Source organism: Papaver somniferum, chromosome 2 (genome assembly GCF_003573695.1).
Source record: "Papaver somniferum cultivar HN1 chromosome 2, ASM357369v1, whole genome shotgun sequence".
Taxonomy (NCBI): Eukaryota; Viridiplantae; Streptophyta; class Magnoliopsida; order Ranunculales; family Papaveraceae; genus Papaver; species Papaver somniferum.
Window position 1 is genome coordinate 216,273,798 of NC_039359.1, and position 19,137 is coordinate 216,292,934.

At 37.7% G+C, this 19,137-nt stretch overlaps 2 protein-coding genes and 1 pseudogene across 2 annotated transcripts; 1 reads left to right on the forward strand and 2 right to left on the reverse strand.

Moving 5' to 3' along the window:
• Positions 1-2,347: 2,347 nt before the first annotated feature.
• On the forward strand, positions 2,348-8,995 carry LOC113350509 (annotated as a pseudogene).
• Positions 8,945-10,130, reverse strand: LOC113350511 (chlorophyll a-b binding protein of LHCII type 1-like). Its single transcript, XM_026594661.1, has one exon. The coding sequence runs from the start codon at positions 9,929-9,931 to the stop codon at positions 9,110-9,112; it is 822 nt and encodes a 273-aa protein (XP_026450446.1). The 5' UTR covers positions 9,932-10,130; the 3' UTR covers positions 8,945-9,109.
• Positions 10,131-10,564: 434 nt separating this feature from the next.
• LOC113350514 (uncharacterized protein PB18E9.04c-like) lies at positions 10,565-11,313 on the reverse strand. Its single transcript, XM_026594663.1, has 2 exons — positions 11,190-11,313; positions 10,565-11,108 (listed from the first exon to the last, which is right to left on the reverse strand). The coding sequence occupies exons 1-2, from the start codon at positions 11,299-11,301 to the stop codon at positions 10,600-10,602; spliced, it is 621 nt and encodes a 206-aa protein (XP_026450448.1). The 5' UTR covers positions 11,302-11,313; the 3' UTR covers positions 10,565-10,599.
• Positions 11,314-19,137: the final 7,824 nt, after the last annotated feature.

Below are 19,137 nucleotides of genomic sequence, written 5' to 3' on the forward strand. Positions count from 1 at the left end.
ATGTCAACATCCACATCAAAAGACGACGCCACATCAGAAGGTACATCAGAAACTTTCCTCCAAATTTGTTTTTATTTAGTGCGTTTTTCCTTGCGCGTTACTCTACTCCCATGATGATCGGGTTTTCTTGAGACTTGATGATATCTTGTAGAATCAGTCATTAAAGACTTACCAGATATGGGAATATTATTTACCATCGATGAAGATTCGGTAATAGGCGCTTGTTTAGTTGCAATAATATTCGTATCCGTTATTTCCCTATAACTTGGTAAATATTTCCTTTTTTTCCGTCGACTAATCTCCATAATATCCGCCACTGAAGAAGTTTTCTCTTTTGAATCTGATTGATTCAAACTTGCAGAAGGTAAGATGACTATATTCTGTTCCCGTGAAGAATGCATTCCCATAACTGCAACGTGAGCAATAAACATCCGTTTTCCAGAAAATATTTTGATGACCCTTGGGATGGAATTGACACCCCTCTGATTTCTGACTTTCAATCGAATAGCTTTTAGATTTTGAAGATTTAGTGTTGCTGGGTCAACCAGCAAAACATCACCACATGCATTCCCTAGAGAATGGTTGACTTCTAAGGACCATAATTGATAAGGTACCACATAAATTTCAATATGGAAATCATACTGGTGATAGGTGGTAGTCCTCCAGATTTGATCATGCCATCTAAAGACTGAACAAACCATATTGTTTGAGGTAAATTTGAATTCAGGGTTAGCACTAGACAGTGCAGCATCAACATGAAAGATAGCTTGGGATGAATTTATTGGATAAATTACAAATTTTGACTAAATCTTTAACAGATCACTTAGATCAACGCCAATTCTATTCCATGAATGTATTGGAATCGGAGCAGAGATAACGAAAACATCTTTCCACCTACTTATCCTATTACCGTTATCTTTAATGTTTAGATACTTGCAATATTTTGAATTTTTGGATTCAAAAGATACAGGAGCAGCAAATCCATTACAGTGGTAATGAGACTTGTTATTGACATTGCAAAGTTTAGGTTTCAGGAGTGGTTTTGCATTCGGTATGGACTGAGCTTGGCTAACTGATTGAGCATAGGTTTTAGAGTGAACTATTGTGGAAGATGGATTGTTTGGAATGGGATTTTTAGGGTTTGTAGAGGGGTTTGTAGGTGATATGATGGTTTCCAATGCTGAAGAGATTTCGAACCAACCTTCAAAGTTTTTACCAGCTGGAAAGAAAATAGAGATTGGATCATATTTAGGACTAGGTTTTGCCAACAGGATGTTTATGTAAAAACCATGAGCATTTGTTAGCTTGGTAGCACAAAACCAATTTCTGTTATCATGAAACTTCCATACATTTCTTCCACTATCACCATTTTTTGCAGCTTCAAACATCATGTGCTGGAGATCAGTTACTAAGGAGATGGTGAAAGTTGCATTTATGGAGCTATGGGTATGAAATTCTGTCAAGGTGATGGGGACTGAGGGAATTGATTTGCTACGCGAGAACCTAAAGAATTTTTTCTCGATCTGGACATAATGATTATTCATGATTGGAACAAAGAATGGAAAGGAAAGGATGATGGAAGAGAGGATGATGGGTGAGAGGATGATGGAAAGAAAAGGTTGGGACTAATTAGGTTTCTAAGAGATCTAAATCCTAACAGGGTTGAAGTAATGTGGAGAAAGGAGAAAGGTTGAAGAGAGAGAAGCTCTCATTTTTTTCCTATTACTGACATGTTTTTATCACCCTGAACTCAAGAATGAACTAATAATAATAGTGCAAGACGTAATGTAAATATTGGGAGGATTTTGGTTTCTGTCTACAGGGAGAATATAGGCTATATAGGATTTTGGTTTGCCTCCTCCTATAATCTCTACGTCTTGAATAAGGTTATAAGGCGCGTGAAAAATGCCAAATGTTAGTGTTCTTTCCTTTTGTATCAAGTTATACTTGTAAGAATGTTAAGTTTCCAAAGTAAAATTGTTCCATTCATTTCTTTTGGTTGATCATAAAATATTGAAGAGTGTTTATCTGTATATGCACCATTCTTTTCTGCAGATAACTTAATTTTATATAACAAAGCAAACACTTTATTTTATATATGCACCATTCGTTTTTGGCTTTTTTGCGGTATATACTTATATCACTGAGGAGAGCTTAGGTATAGTTTGAGTATGATATCAAAATAGCTGTCCGTTGATGCATATTTTTTACGTAAATTGTACGGCAATGTTTTGTCCGTTAGACAACCTATTTAAGACCCTTTGTCTCTCAATGTGAACATTGCTATTAATATCACTAGTTCTGATTTTAGGATTGTACAATTAGTTCGATAGTTTAAGAGAATAAAATGACTATTTCATCGACTAATTCTCGACTAGTTGTGTCATTCGGAGAAATGCTTATACAAGGACTTTCGTCAAGGCTGCTGGTGGTGCTCCTGCTAATGTTGCTTGTGCCATTGCCAGACTTGATGGTACCTCCGCTTTCATGGGCAAGGTTAATTTCATCTTTCACTCTCACTCTCACTTTTCTCTATTCTCCTTAGCTTTAATATGTAAATGAACAGGTAGGAAACGATGATTCGGGAAGATGCTTGTCGATATATTGAAACAGAACGGCGTAAATAGTGACGGAGTGTGTTTTGACGATGATGCCAGAACGGATTTGGCGTTTGTAACATTAACAAAGGGTGTGAAACAATGAGTATGAAGAATAGAATTGATATATTCAATCTTGGTTAAACTCTTACGATTGCAGAGAATATATAGATGCTGTACATAGCATATAAAAACAACCCAAAAGATATCATACTGTATACATCTAATATCTTGCCTAAGATACGTATATACTCCCTAAGAATGATTATAACAGAATATATGCATAATATATAGAGTATATTTCCTAATACTCCCCCTCAAGTTGGAGCGTGAAGGTCGCGAATGCCCAACTTGCGAAGAAGAAACTCGAACTGTGGACGTCCAAGCGCCTTGGTGAAAATGTCAGCTAGTTGCGCAGTTGTACGAACATGAGAAGTGACAATGGTACCAGCCTGAATATGATCACGAATGTAATGACAATCAATCTCTATGTGTTTGGTGCGCTCATGAAAAACAGGATTGGCAGCGATATGAAGTGCGGCTTGGCTGTCACAATAAAGTTGCATGGGTTGTGAGTGGAAAACACCAAGAGACTTTAATAGAGACTTGAGCCAGGTGAGCTCACTGCAAGTGAACGCCATAGAACGATATTCTGCTTCGGCAGAGGATCGTGAAACAGTATGTTGCTTCTTAGTTTTCCAAGATATAGGAGATCCTCCCAAAAATATAAAATAGCCTGTAAGAGAACGACGACTAAGTGGACATGAAGCCCAATCAGAATCGCAATATGCAATAAGATGTAGAGCACTATCCCTACGTAATAAAATACCTTGGCCAGGATGACCCTTGATGTAACGAAGAACCCGAATAGCCGCCTCCCAGTGAGACATACGAGGAGATTGCAAAAATTGAGCCAAAATATGAACTGAATAGCAAAGTTCCGGACGAGTAATAGTCAAGTAAATCAACTGCCCAATGAGTCTACGATACTGAGATGGGTTCGAATACATAGGCCCGTCGTCAAGAGCTAGACGATGATGTTCATCTATGGGAGAGTTAGCTGGCTTCGCTCCAAGAAGCCCCGTTTCAGATAATATATCTAGTGCATATTTTCTCTGTGACAAGAACAAGCCATCAGGTCCTCGGGATATTTCAATTCCCAGAAAATACTTGAGGATTCCCAAATCCTTCATATGGAAGCATTGACTTAAATAGGCTTTAAAAGAAGCAATAGCAGCGGAATTGTTCCCAGAAATAATCAAATCATCAACATAAATTAAAACGTGAAGCTCACTGTCATGACGTTTTAATGTGAATAGTGAGTAATCGGCATATGATTGCACAAACCCAAAATTTTTTAGAGCACCTGCAAGCTTAGCAAACCAATTGCGAGGAGCCTGACGAAGACCATATAAAGACTTACGTAGACGACACACTTTACAGGGAGAATTACTAGAAAAACCAGGTGGAAGTTGCATATACACTTCCTCATCAAGATCACCATGAAGAAAAGCATTATTTACATCCATCTGATGTAGCTCCCAATCACGAGCAACAGCAACCGCTAAAAATGTCCGAACAGAAACCATTTTAGCAACAGGTGCAAAGGTCTCATGATAATCAACACCTTCCACTTGATTATTACCAAGAATAACTAAACGAGCTTTGAACCGCTCAATAGTACCATCTGAATTATACTTGATCTTATATACCCATTTGCAACCAATTTCCTTTTTGCCGGGAGGAAGATCAACAATATCCCATGTGCCATTTTTAATAAGCGCATCAATCTCTTTGATCATTGCCTCGATCCAACGTGGGTCACGCACTGCCTCGACATACCTAGTAGGTTCAATGCAAGCAGTAATGGCTGCCAAAAAATGCGCATGCTTCGCCGAAAAATTAGCACAAGAAATATAATTAGCTATTGGATAAGGCGTACCTGAGGACATTTTTGGGAGTGATGAGGTTGATGCGGGGTCTATAATTCGAGTTGTGTTGCAGACGTAATCACGTAAACGAGTATTAGGAATTTTGGATCTGTCACTGCGACGGACAGAAACTTCATGACTTTCAGTATCCACAACGGGTGGAGAACACTGAGAATTAATACTCCCCCTGTCATGTAGCGAACTTGTTTCTTCTGGAAAATGAGCAACACAAGTAGGTGATTTTCTTACATCCATATCATTGGACGGAGAAAAATCATGTCCATTAGTGGGGGAATGTACTGCCGTTGGAAAATTAGACCCATTTCCCATATCTTGACAATCCTCGATTAGTGGAGATACATGAGGTTGCATAAAGTCAGCTGGTGGAGTATCCAGTGTCATTTCCTGGTAAGGGAACTTATCTTCAAAAAATACCACATCGCGCGACACAAAAAATTCATGGTTTTCCAAATCAAAAACCCGCCAACCTTTCTTTCCATGAGGATATCCAACAAAGATACATCGACGACTTCTTGGATTAAATTTATTCTTGTCGCGAGGCACTATATGAGCATAACACAAACATCCGAAAATTCGCAAATGAGCATACGGAGGAGGCTTTCCATGTAATAAATCATATGGAGTTTTTCCATTAAGCAACGGAGTAGGTGTACGATTGATAATATATGCAGCACTCAAAATGCATTCACCCCAAAATTTTAAGGGCAAATTAGCTTGGAACCGTAGAGCTCGCCCGACATTAAGTAAATGACGATGTTTGCGTTCAACACGCCCATTTTGCTGAGGCGTATCTACACATGAGGTCTGGAACTCTATACCGTATTCAGAAAAATAAGGAACCAGTGGTCGAAATTCTGTACCATTATCACTTCGTACCACTTTAACCTGCTTATTAAATTGAGTCTTAGCCATAGCACAAAATTTTTTGAAGATTTGAGTCACTTCAGATTTATGTGCCATCAAATAAACCCAAACACCTCTAGAATGATCATCGACTATGGAAAGAAAATAATGTGTACCACAAGAAGAAGGAGTACTATAAGCACCCCACACATCACAATGAACTAAATCAAATAGGTCATTAGCTTTATTAGTACTAATTGGAAAAGCATCACGAGTTTGTTTTGCTTTCAAACAAACATCACATGGTTCACCACGAAAATTTTCACAATTATCTTTACTGACATTAGGAAGCAATGAAACAATTTTATTGGACGCATGACCTAACCGTTTATGCCATAAATGATAAGTATTTCCTATAGTTACTCGATTTGCAATCGTTGGTGTTGCACTCCGAAATATATAGACCCCATCCTCTTGCTCACCCACTCCAATCAAGGTCCTCGTAGTGCGGTCCTGTATCAAACATAGCTTATCAGTTAGCGTCACCATGCATTTCATGTCGTTAATCAAACATGCCAAGGAGACTAAATTGCAATTGAGTGCAGGAACAAATAAAACATGATTCAGTTTTAAATTAGGCCCAAACACGACAGTTCCCTCGCATTGAGCGTGCAAGTATGTGCCGTTTGGAAGTCCAATAGGAGACAAGCCTATCTGCTGCAAGTGAAGTAATAATTCTTTACGTCCGGTCATATGTCTCGATGCCCCTGTATCAAGTATCCACTTACCAGTAATATTTCCTTTCGAACTCTCCTTGTTCGATGAATTAAGCACATTCGCTATGGCTGTCAATTGAGAATCTGTAAGAGTATTCATAAGTGCTGCCCGATCTTGTGTTGATAGGGAGATGCCACTAAAATTTTCACCACCACTGGTTGGAAAAATAGTGGCATTAGCAACAGCAGAACGTGTCTTTCCTTGGCTGTTATTTGATCCTTGATACGCACGCCCTCCATTTCCTTTACCATGTTTTTCTAGCCACCAATCTGGATAACCAACGAGTTTGAAACAATTTACCGTTTCATGACCAGATTTACCACAGTTCTTACAAGTTGGTTTATCTACAGATGTTATGGACATCCTAGAAGTAGGTCCTTTTGTCGCCTTTGGAGCTTGTACTGCAAATCCCACAGCTTCCACACGTACATCGCGTGTCCTAGCAATAGTATGGTGTCTTTCCTCCTGCACAACCAATGCATATACACGACTGAGTGATGGAAGAGGATCTTGAGCAATTATATGAGAACGAACAGTCCCATATATAGCATCATCAAGACCCATCAAGAACTGATGAACACGTTCTTCTTCTCGCTGTTTATCCCATTGGGAAGCAAGAGAACATGTACACTTATTACAGCTGCACATGGGAGGTCTAACATGATTACTAAGTTCTTCCCAAAGAACTTTCAGTCGTCCAAAATAAGCAGCAATCGCCTGTCCATCTTGCCTGCATTTGGCTAAATCTGAACGCAATTGGAGCATCCTTGGTCCATTCCCAATCGAAAAACGATTCTTCAAATCATCCCAAAGTTCCTTGGCTGTCTCATAATAGGTAATTTTTGATCGCAGATTCGGCTCAATGGATGTAGCAATCCACCCAACAAGCATCGAATTAACACTCCACCAGTCTTCAATATCAGGATCATCTTCTTTAGGTTGCGTGATTTTCCCTTCCAAAAAAGAATATTTTCTTCTGGCTCGAAATGCATTACGCATAGATCGAAACCATTCCTCATAGTTATCATCATTCAGTTTCACCGGAGAAATAACCATACCCGTGTGATCTGAAGGATGCAGGTAATACGGTGAAGATGAATCAATTTTTTTTTCACCATTGGATGTCGTTTTCTTTTCAGATTCTTTCTCAGCTTCTTTCCCAGTCATGATGCAATGCTTCGGCACAAACACAAACAAAAGAAAGAACAACTCGGAATAAAAGATTTGATTATTTTGTTTTTGGCTCTGATACCATGAAACAATGAGTATGAAGAATAGAATTGATATATTCAATCTTGGTTAAACTCTTACGATTGCAGAGAATATATAGATGCTGTACATAGCATATAAAAACAACCCAAAAGATATCATACTGTATACATCTAATATCTTTCTTGCCTAAGATACGTATATACTCCCTAAGAATGATTATAACAGAATATATGCATAATATATAGAGTATATTTCCTAATAGGGTGGTGAAAGGGGGTTCATGTTTTACAGGAATCCTAGTGCAGATATGATGTTCAGAGAATCTGAACTAAACACCAGACTGATAAAGCAAGCAAAGATCTTTCATTATGGTTCCATAAGTTTGATATCAGAGCCATGTCGTTCCACTCATTTGGCTGCCATGAAAATAGCTAAACAAGCCGGTGCACTACTCTCATACGATCCGAATCTTCGGTTGCCACTATGGCCGTCAGCCGAGAGTGCTAAAGAAGCCATTATGAGCATTTGGAAAGAAGCTGATATTATCAAGGTTTATGAAGTGATCACTATATTAATTACTTATTATCATATCATAAATGGACTCGTTAAGCTAGCTTAACATATATAGACTTATGCATGAATGTTTCACCTGTAGGTTAGCGACAACGAAGTCGAGTTTCTTATGGAAAACGGAGATCCATTAAACGAAGATGATATTCTCAAAACATTCTGGTTTGACGGCTTGAAATTGCTGGTTGTCACCTAAGGAAAGGACGGTGTTACATACTACACCAAGGTTTTACACTTCTCATTTACCCTATTATCCTGAACCGCCTGGATGTTGGACCTATCGGCCTCCCTTGCTTGACGCGTTACCAATCTTTCAATTTTTGGAAGTTGTACGTAGTTAATAAGTTTGTGTTGATCGATTGGCATTTTATGTGTAGAAATTCAAAGGAGGCAAAGTGAAAGGCTATTCACTTAAGAAAGTTGATACAACAGGAGCTGGTGATGCATTCATGGGGGCACTTCTTCACTCAATTGCCCAAGACCCTTCTCTCATTGAGGCAATCCTTTGTTCATACATTTCCATTTTAACGAAAAAACTAGCTCGAATAATTTCCCAAACAATTCTTTTAATATGGGTTACTTGCGTATTTTGATTAGGACGAAGATAAACTAAGGAAGACGCTTACGTTAGCTAGTTCATACGGAGCATTGTCAACAACATAGAAAGGAGCAATTCCTTCTCTTCCTAAGATGTCGACGGCTCTTGAATTCATTGCAAACGATGGCATTATGAAAGAGCCATTGCTAACTCGTATATTTAATTACTGTCGAATGCTTTTGGATGGCTCAAGGCTCGCAAAGAAATATAGCTAGTAATCTAGCTAGTAGTATCATACTAGCTATCATTCGTTGTATTGAACTAAATAAATATTTTCTTATTTTATTTAATTTACCAACCAGATTCTTAGCAGGGTGCAACAATTATTACATTGCAGTAGCTTGTAAAGAACTCATCACAGGGTCAATTATGATTGTGCAATGCAGATCAATTTGTGAAACCCAGATGAAGAGATTTATTATGATGAAATGAACTCAAATTACAAAAAAAAATGGCATAAAATTTAGAGGTGTCAGAAGTTATCTCAATTACATAAGTAACAACAATGTATTTGAATAACCAGGTAATTAATGAATCGACATTTTTCATAGAATGTACACTTAGTTTCCGGGGGCAAAATTTGTGGCGAAAGCCCAAGCGTTGTTGCTAACAGGATCAGCAAGATGGTCAGCCAAGTTTTCTAGAGGTCCTTTACCAGTAACAATCGCCTGAACAAAGTATCCAAACATGGAAAACATTGCTAATCTTCCGTTCTTGATTTCTTTCACTTTCAACTCAGCAAAAGCCTCTGGGTCGTCAGCAAGTCCAAGAGGGTCGAAACTTCCACCGGGGTAAAGTGGGTCGACAATCTCACCAAGAGGTCCACCGGCAACACGGTAACCTTCAACTGCACCCATCAAGATAACTTGTGTAGCCCAAATGGCCAAAATGCTTTGAGCATGTACTAAGCTTGAGTTACCCAAGTAGTCCAATCCTCCCTCACTGAAGATTTGTGCTCCGGCTTTGAACCAAACGGCTTCACCGAATTTAACGCCATTACGTGAGAGCAATTCAGGGAAGATGCATCCTAGAGCTCCGAGCATAGCCCATCTACAGTGAATCACTTCAAGCTCACGGTTCTTGGCGAAAGTTTCAGGATCAGCAGAAAGTCCGGCAGTGTCCCAACCATAATCACCAGGGAATTCACCGTTGAGATACGATGGAGACTCGCCTGAGAAGGGACCCAAGTACTTAACTCTGTCGGGACCGTACCATGGGCTGTCAGATGAAACTGCGGGTTTGGATGATTTAGCAGGCTTTGCCACTGTCTTTTTCTGGAAGAGCATGGTGATTCTTCCTTCACCCTTTGGAACGGATGGTGTTACTTTCACTGCCTTTCCGGCAAGAGAGGGAGAAGAGAGAGCCATTGTTGAAGCAGCCATTGAAGGATGTGACTGAAATAAGATCTAGAAAGAAGCAGTGAAAGGAAATGAAGGATGAGTTTGTGGTTTCAGACTGTTGATGCTTGGTTGTATTAATAGGGAGCATGCATCAAACGGTAACTTTATCTACGGATATCTGTATCCACATTGTAATTGGCTAATGAACTTCCATGGCTCTGCTCAACGGTTGAACAGTAGCAACCCTTCCATCCACAAGTTTGTGAAAATCAAATAATTTTAACACCAGCAAGGGAAAATCAACCGTTAGCTTATCTAGAGATATCTGTATCCATATTGTGATTGGCTAATAAAGTTCCATGGCTATGCTCAATTGCTGAAGAGTTGGCACTCTCTCATCCACTAGCTTATAGAAATCTATAAGTTTTAACATCAGCCAGGGAATAATACCCCCAGTTGTTGGTTGTCTGAGATTTTGTTTAGATAAATCTTTCAAATTGTGTTTGTTGTAGTCTCTGAGGATCAAAGCCCAGACCATTTGTCAAAAATGTGTTCATTAGTGATGTATATCCGTGCTAGATCGGCCAGTTAAAAGATATTCGGGCTGATGAGGCCAACCATGACTCACCAGATAGATATAAATAGCCAATATTTAGATAATAAGTAACTCGCACATGTTGCTGCTGCAGCAGTAGTGGTGGTATACGTGCTTAACGTGTTGGCATATTATTTGGTGAACAAACGTTGGGGACATTCGTAAGTGAAATACAAGAACCGCTTGATGAATCTTGAGGTGGCATACAAGGAAGCTTCCTAATATCTGAAAGTGAAAGACAAGGCATTGCAGGTAGGCTACATGAAACGGAATCAACATTTGGGAGCGCTACACAGTCGGTAGAATATCCTTGTGCCATCGTTAAGCAATTAATGGAAGAAATCTTTTTCTTCGACAGACATGGGAAAGTTTCGGTAGGAGTTGGAATAGTAGCGGTACTGTTTGTTTCGGTAGGTGGAATTGTTTCAGGAGTAGTAGTAGTAGTAGTGGTACTGTTGGTATCGGAAGTTGGAGTTGTATTAGGAGTAGTAGTACTACTATTGGTATCGGAAGTTGGAGTTGTATTAGGAGCACTAGTACTGTTTGTATCGGTTGTGGGAATTATAGGACAGTTCGTACCTGTAGTAGTAGTACTGTTTGTATCCGTGATAGGACAGCTTGTACCTGTAGTAGGAATAGTATCAGTAGTACTGTTTGTTTCAGTAGTAGGGCAACTTGCATCGATAGTAGTAGTGGCAGTATTATCTGAATCTTGAACTGCTTTCCCAAAATGAGAACGCGCTACCGCAATGTTGGTGGAGGAAAATGTTATGATGATCAGACACAAGACAGATGGAAATAGTTGCGAAGAACCCATGGTTATTTCGTTTAGGTTTAATTATTGGACCTAGCTGTTGACATGTAAATGTTAAGGGACCATCTCTAATTACTGATTGATGTGCGAGCAATTTAATAAATATGCACAAAAATGTAATAGGGATTGTTACTGGTGTAGTTAACTAATATTCATATCTATGCAATCTGTCAGTTCTATTTCTCATTTCTAAAATACATCCAAGAAGATACTTAATGCCAATAATATTCAAGGTAAATTGACTATCAGTCTAGCTAATTAACACTGCTTAATTGGGGCCATGGAAAATAATTGGAGACCAGGTCGCAATTTATACCCACACCAAAAAGTATACGGAGCTTCCAAAATGATGGTGAAATAATTATTTTATCCTTGTCTAATATCTAACCCTAAAATCCTATTACTAATTGAGCGAGGCCCCAATTTCTTTTCAAACAAAATTCTTCTTTTTCTCCTCCTCTCCCCCTCTCTTTGGTCGTCCATTTTCTCCATTAACGAATGAAGGAGATTTTTTTTTCTTCAACCGATTCATCGCGTAACCGTCGATTAATTTTAATCGGGTCCACGATCTCTTGATGAAATGTCTGATAACTATGATTCTAATGAAGATGAGAAATCAAGTGTTGCATTACTTTGCGAAAATATTGATTTTGATAACTATAGCAATACATACATCAGTCTCAATATTCTTTCAGAAGAGAACACAACTAATCTGGAAGAAAAAATTGACCCAGTTCTTGGAAACTCTGTTTGTAATGTTCCAGGTTCCACCATGTGTCTAGCTACGTGCACATCTCAGAAGCCTGACTTTTATCCTAATTTGACGTGCTCGTATTGTTCTCTGAAGGGTCATGAACTTTCAAGGTGTTACAAGTACAAACACCAATTGAGGCACGTCAACAAACTTCAACGAAGAGCAAATCATTTAGCAAGGAAGCTTAAACTTGCTCAGAAGACCGATAAGGTATGTAGGATCTTATCTTCGTCTAAGAAGTTAGTTTCCAAAGATAAACCAAGACCATTAGAGAAGAAAGTATGGTCGAGTCAGTTTGATAGACAGAAGTCTGAGGATTCGTCTCATGAGGAAAATGGTGGAAAAATTGATGTTCACCACAATGAAATTTAATTGTGTTGATTGATGAAAATCTTGTCTCATGTGCCTGATCAAAAGAGACAATGATTTTGTACCTCTCAGGCTTTAGGAAAAGTTTTCTTTCTTGTTCTTAGTTTTTTTGTTCTTCCCTGTCTATCAACAAAGGAGGGTTATTATCGACGATTCGACTCTTTATAGGGTTATGAGTTGGACGTGTACGAACCTGTTTAAAGGTTCCGAAACCCTACATTCCTTTTTCCTTTCTCAAAACCTCTTTTTATCTCAAGACTACTTGTTGAGTACAATTTGTGAATTCTTCTCACAAACCCATACGTATGGATACTACAAGCATGATGTCTTCTGATAGAAAAGATGTTAATATGATTGTTAAGCTATCAATCATGAAGGAAAAAGAAAAATCTCCCTCATCTCCTACCTTGAAAAGAAAAAGAAGGAATGTGAGGAAGCCAAGAGTCGTTCCTTCAAACTCTCAGAAATTTTCTGGTGTTTTGAAGAGTTGAAGGAGATGCGAAACGGGATTCAACAAATAAAGGCTTTTGTATATAAGACTCATGAGATTCAGAAGGCCATGGTTCGACAACATCAGCCGAGAAGGTTTATTGATATAAACTCCTACCTTAATGAACCTTATATCCCAATGGTTGTTGACGACAAGGAGTTCAGGGACGATAAAGAATTCTTTAAAGGTCTTATTGCCTAGTAAATCTTCTATTTTATTTGTTTTTGATTAGAAGAATAACTAGTGTTTGGAATAGCCATTATTGTGATTACACATAGCTATGTCCAACGTTTTCATCTTCATGTTTTAGATTTCTTGGTTTAAATTCTAAATTTGTTTGGAAGATGATTTTTGCAGTATTAATCTTTATGGTTTTATATATTGCAATATTATTATGGGATTTGTGTGTTTACGTCTGTGAACTTGACTGTCCCATATATTGTCAAAAGTAAAGTCTTTCGTACGTCGATATTCATGTATTGATAAAAGAATGAATGGACTTTTGACAAATACAAAAGTTAAGCCTATATTGTCAATTATTGATGGAAGATAGGTTAAAATCTTTTGTTTGCAAGGATTATGTCTATTGAATGTTGTTATGCGAATAGTGATGGAAAATAGAATGAATCCTTGTGTATTCCGCAGTAATTGATCTTCCCTGATCCATATTTTATGTATTACTGTGAGGCTCCGTAAAGTGTATTATGTTGAGCAATATACAACCAAGTTGATTATTCTTATGATTAGCTATGTTGTAGTTCCCTGAGGTACTTTATGTCGAGCATTTTCAACTAAATTAATCATCTTGTTTGGTTATTTAGTTGTTGCTCCGTAAGTTTTCTTATGTCGAGCATGACCAATTAAATTGATTACTTTTGTGATTAGTTTGGTTGTGTATTTCGATTAGATTAATTATGGGTTTTCTTGTGATTAATCTAATTGTATATTTTTGAGTCTCCATAAGTTCACTTATGGTTGAGCATTTTCGATTAATTTAATCATGAGTTCTCTTGTGGTTAATTTAATTGAGTATTTTGGATTCAAATTCATACTTGTATGTGATTTGTTATGTCCAAAGAAATCCTTCTTTTCTTTCGAAATTAAGGTCTCTCTTGTTGTTCTTTCGGGAATGACATTTAATGGGGGAGAGTTCTTTTGGACTTGCGCTTAATTGCCAAATCCTTGTGGGGAGTGCGGATGTGGAATATTATAGGGGTTATCTTGTATCTTTAAACTCCTTGATGAATGCATTTAGCTTCAGCTTTATGATTGCATCCAAAGAACAAGTTGATATTTTTGCGTTCTTTTGGTCAAGAAATGTCTCTTTCGGAAATTTCATTAGGATCTCGTTCTTGTACCTTTGCCAATTTTATTGACAAAAAGGGGGAGAATTAATATGTAGTTCACACTACAAATACATGTGGTTTTCGGATCATTATGTAAGGGGGAGTGGTTTCCACGTGAGATGGAATATTTACTAAGGGGGAGTGATACATATCACCATAGTATTGTTGTTGAAGTTGTGATACAATTGGACTTTGACGTTGTGTAATGATACTATGACACTGTATAACAATGATTGAGAACCATTGTTTTCTTGTTGTTATAGCTACGAATTTTCAACAACGACGATGCTAAACTTACAACCTTTGGGATCATTGGAGTACTTGGAAGTGACGAAGATTTCGAGTAATGTTGAAGATTAGACATGTGGAATAGGAGCTACAAAAGTTAATTTATTTATTTTTTGTGTTCCGTATGTATTAATAGTTTTACCACTAAAATTTAAAAAGGGGGAGATTATTAGAGCATTGCAGGTCGAACTCGCATGCATTGCTATCTCAAGCATGTTTATCAATGTTAGTGATCAAAACTATAAGTCTTGATTTCTAGCCTATATAGCTAAAGGTTTCGGACTAGGATAGAAAGTGTAGTTGAGCTCAATACTTCATGGAAATCATCATACAAGACGAAGGACTATTCAACGAAATGGTGGATCTTCATCGACTAAAAGGTATGTGGAGACTTGAACTTATCTGTCACTCAAAATTCTATCTACTCTATCTCCTACTCTTGAAACAAAAGTCGTATTGATATATAAACTTTCATTATACACATTTTCTTTTTCGAGCCAAGTATAACTCGCCTATCTATTTCTCGAAATATGTGTTGGTAAGCTTTCGCTTTAGCCAAATTCATCTTTACCTAGTGACGAAAGTCATGTTATGTTTCAATCACTTTGGAAATTGCTCTGGCGAAAAATGGTCTATGAATAACGGCAATATAACGTCCTCTGAGAATGTTTCAATGATTGAAATGAGAGTTTAGATTACATAACCATCTGTAGGGTATAAGCATTGTTGTGGAAATACATATATGTATAAGTCCTTATTCCTTGAACCAAAGTTTGCGAACTTTGTTAATCAAGAGAAACGGAATGTGGTGTGAGCCAAGTCCGCGAACTGGTGGAAGTTCTCGACCCGAGAATTTTTGCTAGAGTTTGTGAACTCATTCCGTGAGCTTAAGTCCGCGAACCCAGTCCGTGAACTTGAGTATGTTATATCTAAAATCGGTTGTTCTTGAACTCATGTTTATATAAACTAAGGAATGCTTTTGCAAACTATGGCTATAAATTTCATGGACCGATTAAAGTGAATCAAACCGTTTTTGCTTCGATTGTGTCTTGTGTAGTTACATAAGATCTAAACAATTGAAAAACTCTCTAACTAGTTCATTTGAGTCATTTGGACTAGTTATGGTGAAGAAGAATATGGTGGATATGAAAGTGATCATATGGCTAACCATTTGGTTAACTATTGTTGAACCAAAAAATAACGGCTACATAAACCCAAAATTGGACATTTCATTTGTGTGTAACAAGCTAAGTTTTCTATCAAGCGGTTGAGAAATATTAGCTTGAATCTAATCAGGTTTTCATCTAACGGTGAATAGTGAATGCTTTATTACCAAGCTAACATTGATTGCAAACCCTTATTTGAAAGACTCCCCACACCTTACGTGTGATACTAGTTGCATAGCTAGAGCCGATTATACTTTAACCTTTGGTTTCTTCTTCTAAATCAGGTTAACGACTTAAAGACTTCATTGGGATTGTAAAGCCAGACCGCTACTACTTTTCTTGTAGTTGTGTGATCTGATCTTGCTGTTTCCATCGTTACGAGTACGATTGTAATATTTAGCTCGAGATTTATATCTCCGATAGGCAAGATAGAAAAGTAATCACAAACACTTCGTCTCATCGTTTGTGATTCCACAATATCTTTTTTCGCTGCGTCGATTAACATTATTGTGAGGTGATTGATAATACTAGGTTGTTCTTCGGGAATATAAGTACGGTTTATCAATTGGTTCCTGTTCACATTGATTTATCAAAAACGGAACAAAAACTCGTAGGTATATTCGTGAGAGACAGATGTATCTATTACCGTAGACTTTTCTGTGCGATACAAATTTGTTTATTAAAGTCTTCGACTTTGGGTCGTAGAAACTCTTAGTTGTGGGTGAGATCAACTAAGGGAATCAAGTACGTAGCATCCTCCTAGGATCAGAGGCGTAGGAGCATAACTGTACCTTGGATCAGTGTGAGATTGATTGGGGTTCAACTACAGTCCAGACCGAAGTTAGTTTGGAGTAGGCTAGTGTCTTTAGCGGCTTAATACAACGTGTGTTCAATCTGGACTAGGTCCCGGGGTTTTTCTGCATTTGCGGTTTCCTCGTTAACAAAATTCTGGTGTCTGTAGCGGCTTAATACAGTGTGTGTTCAATCTGGACTAGGTCCCGGGGTTTTTCTGCATTTCCGGTTTCCTCGTTAACAAAATTCTGGTGTCTGTGTTATTTCTTTTCCGCATTATATTTGTTTATATAATTGAAATATCACAAGTTGTGCGTTGTTCAATCAATTAGAATATCCGACCTTTTGGTTGTTGATTTAAATTGATTGACACTTGGATATTGGTCTTTGGTACCATCCAAGTTATCTCTCTTTGATAAAGACTTGCAGATTTATATTTGCTTGAGTAAATATCAAATCGAGAGATTGAGATATAAACTCTTTGATATACTTTTTATCTAGATTGAGTCTAACAGTCTAGTTGATTCTCTAGAAAGTATATTTAAGTTTGTCCATACAGATTGCTAATCGAATTGTTGGGTGTGGTTGTTGTACCCCCGCTTTTTCAAAACCTGACGACGGATGATATAGAGTCCTAGAGTCGTTTAGTTGTAAACTTAATATATTAACAACTCATGATAGTATTTGCATTTATTGGAGAATTGAACTCCACCAAATGTGGTTGAGGTAGTTAGGTCTTTCAATTCTATAAATAGAGACCTATACCTCACCTCTTCCTTACCAAAACCATAATTATAAACCTTCACATTCATTCTCATTCATTTATCGTCCAAGAGCAAAAAGTAGAGGAAACACCATGACTACTCCAAACACTTCCAAAGAGAATTGCGCCATTGTGAGATCTTGGCTGACAGTCAAAAACCAATTTGAAGATCTAGAAAAAGACATTGATCAAACATCGGATTCTTGGTGGAACCGTGTATTCATCGTTTTGTGGCATTAGACGGAAATTGTAACTCAAGGTCTTTGAAACTCGTCAAGGAACGGTTCGAGGAGATAAAATTGGAATGTGATGCTTTCAAAAGAGAAATGAAGTCCGTAAGGGAAGCCATTCCCAATATTTTGGGTGATATAAGAGTAAGTATTTAAACAAGAGGTAAAATTTATCAAAAGCTTTGAACAATACTAACTAAGTTTTTGTTTTGTGTTTTCAGTTGGTGAAGGCGTATGCGCGATATGAGGTGCTTCGTGGGAAAAATTTTGAGTTCGACCATTGCTACTTTATCTTGGAAGGCACTATGTATAATTACGCCATTTATGGTTAAGTGTATAAGTGCACCGTTATTATCTATTGTATTTCATTTCCTTCAATGCAACGCTATGCAAGATGTATGCCTTTTACGATTCAATGAAATGATTCTATGAAATCAGAAATTATAAGATTTCTTTATTTCATATTCATACGATGATCTTTACGAGAGCTTTGATGTAATGGGCTTGCAAGAGAATCTTTGGAGGGGCATATATGCATACGGTAAATCTTCTCATTAGCTTTATTAGTTCTTCTGGTTTGTCCAGTGGCGGAGCAAGAAAAATGTTTAACACTGCAAAACAGAAGGCCTTTTGGGACGGCCATAAAACGTTCCAAGAGGACAAAAAACCGTCCCAAGAGGTATTAGGGACGGTTTATGTACCGTCCCCTGTTCCATCGTCACTAATACTATTTGGCCATGTTTTCTTTTTGGGACGGACATATTTTAGCCTTGATTTAAATATTTTATGACTATTAGGGACGGTCAGGTCATCAACGTCCCAAATATCCTTCTTTAGGGACGGTTTTTTCAAAACAGCCGTCCCTATAAGCTACTTGTTTTGTTGTGTAAGGGGTGCTAAAAATATTTTTGTACAAATATGTGGACTAAATTCAAAATTTCAGGAAGACTAAATAAAAAATATAAGATAAATGCAAGGATTTTTTTATTGACTTTCTTGATTTTAGGGGGCTAGAACCGGGGTTAGTCAACCCTTGGATCCGCCCCTGGGTTTGTCAGATAAGGGACTTGAAATGAGCAATTGTAGCACTGCATACGGTCGAAACCATATATCAATCTACAATAAACTTTGCTGCTCACTGCTTACATTTCTAGTAAAATTTAACAATTAGTATATATGTTATCCTAGCTGCAGCATGACTAATTTTATTGGATCATAATTAGGCATGGAATTCACTCGCATGCATATATTAGGCATGCAGAGTACGTAAGCGTCATTTGTGCATCTCAACTCAAGGCTTATTAGTTTTTCTTTATTGAAGGTTCTCGGAAGCCCTCGGCTGTTCAACAAAGGGGAATTGTTCCCTTCTTCCAGGGGCTTGATGCAATCGAACTTGCACAAAATGGAAGAGTCTTGCATGTCGAAGAATTATTGGGTTTGCCAACTGAAAAAACCCAAAGCAGTATTGTAAAGTATGAGGTCTCCCATTCATCTCAATGCCATAAACATATATTTAGAGACAGGAACAGAAGAGTTAACAAAAGAAAAGATGTTTGGAAGAGAAAGTTATAAACGAGATTCTTGCAAGATATCGGGGTAAGTATCTATAAAAGTATTTTACCGCTTCATAAATCTTCACTC

Coding starts and splice junctions, on each gene's coding strand:
- LOC113350514 (XM_026594663.1), bottom strand. CDS start 11,301: ATGGGTTCTTCGCAACTATTTCCATCTGTCTTGTGTCTGATCATCATA. Junction 11,109..11,189: donor GAAAGCAGTTCAAGATTCAG/ATAATACTGCCA, acceptor TTCCTACTACAG/GTACAAGCTGTCCTATCACG.
- LOC113350511 (XM_026594661.1), bottom strand. CDS start 9,931: ATGGCTGCTTCAACAATGGCTCTCTCTTCTCCCTCTCTTGCCGGAAAG.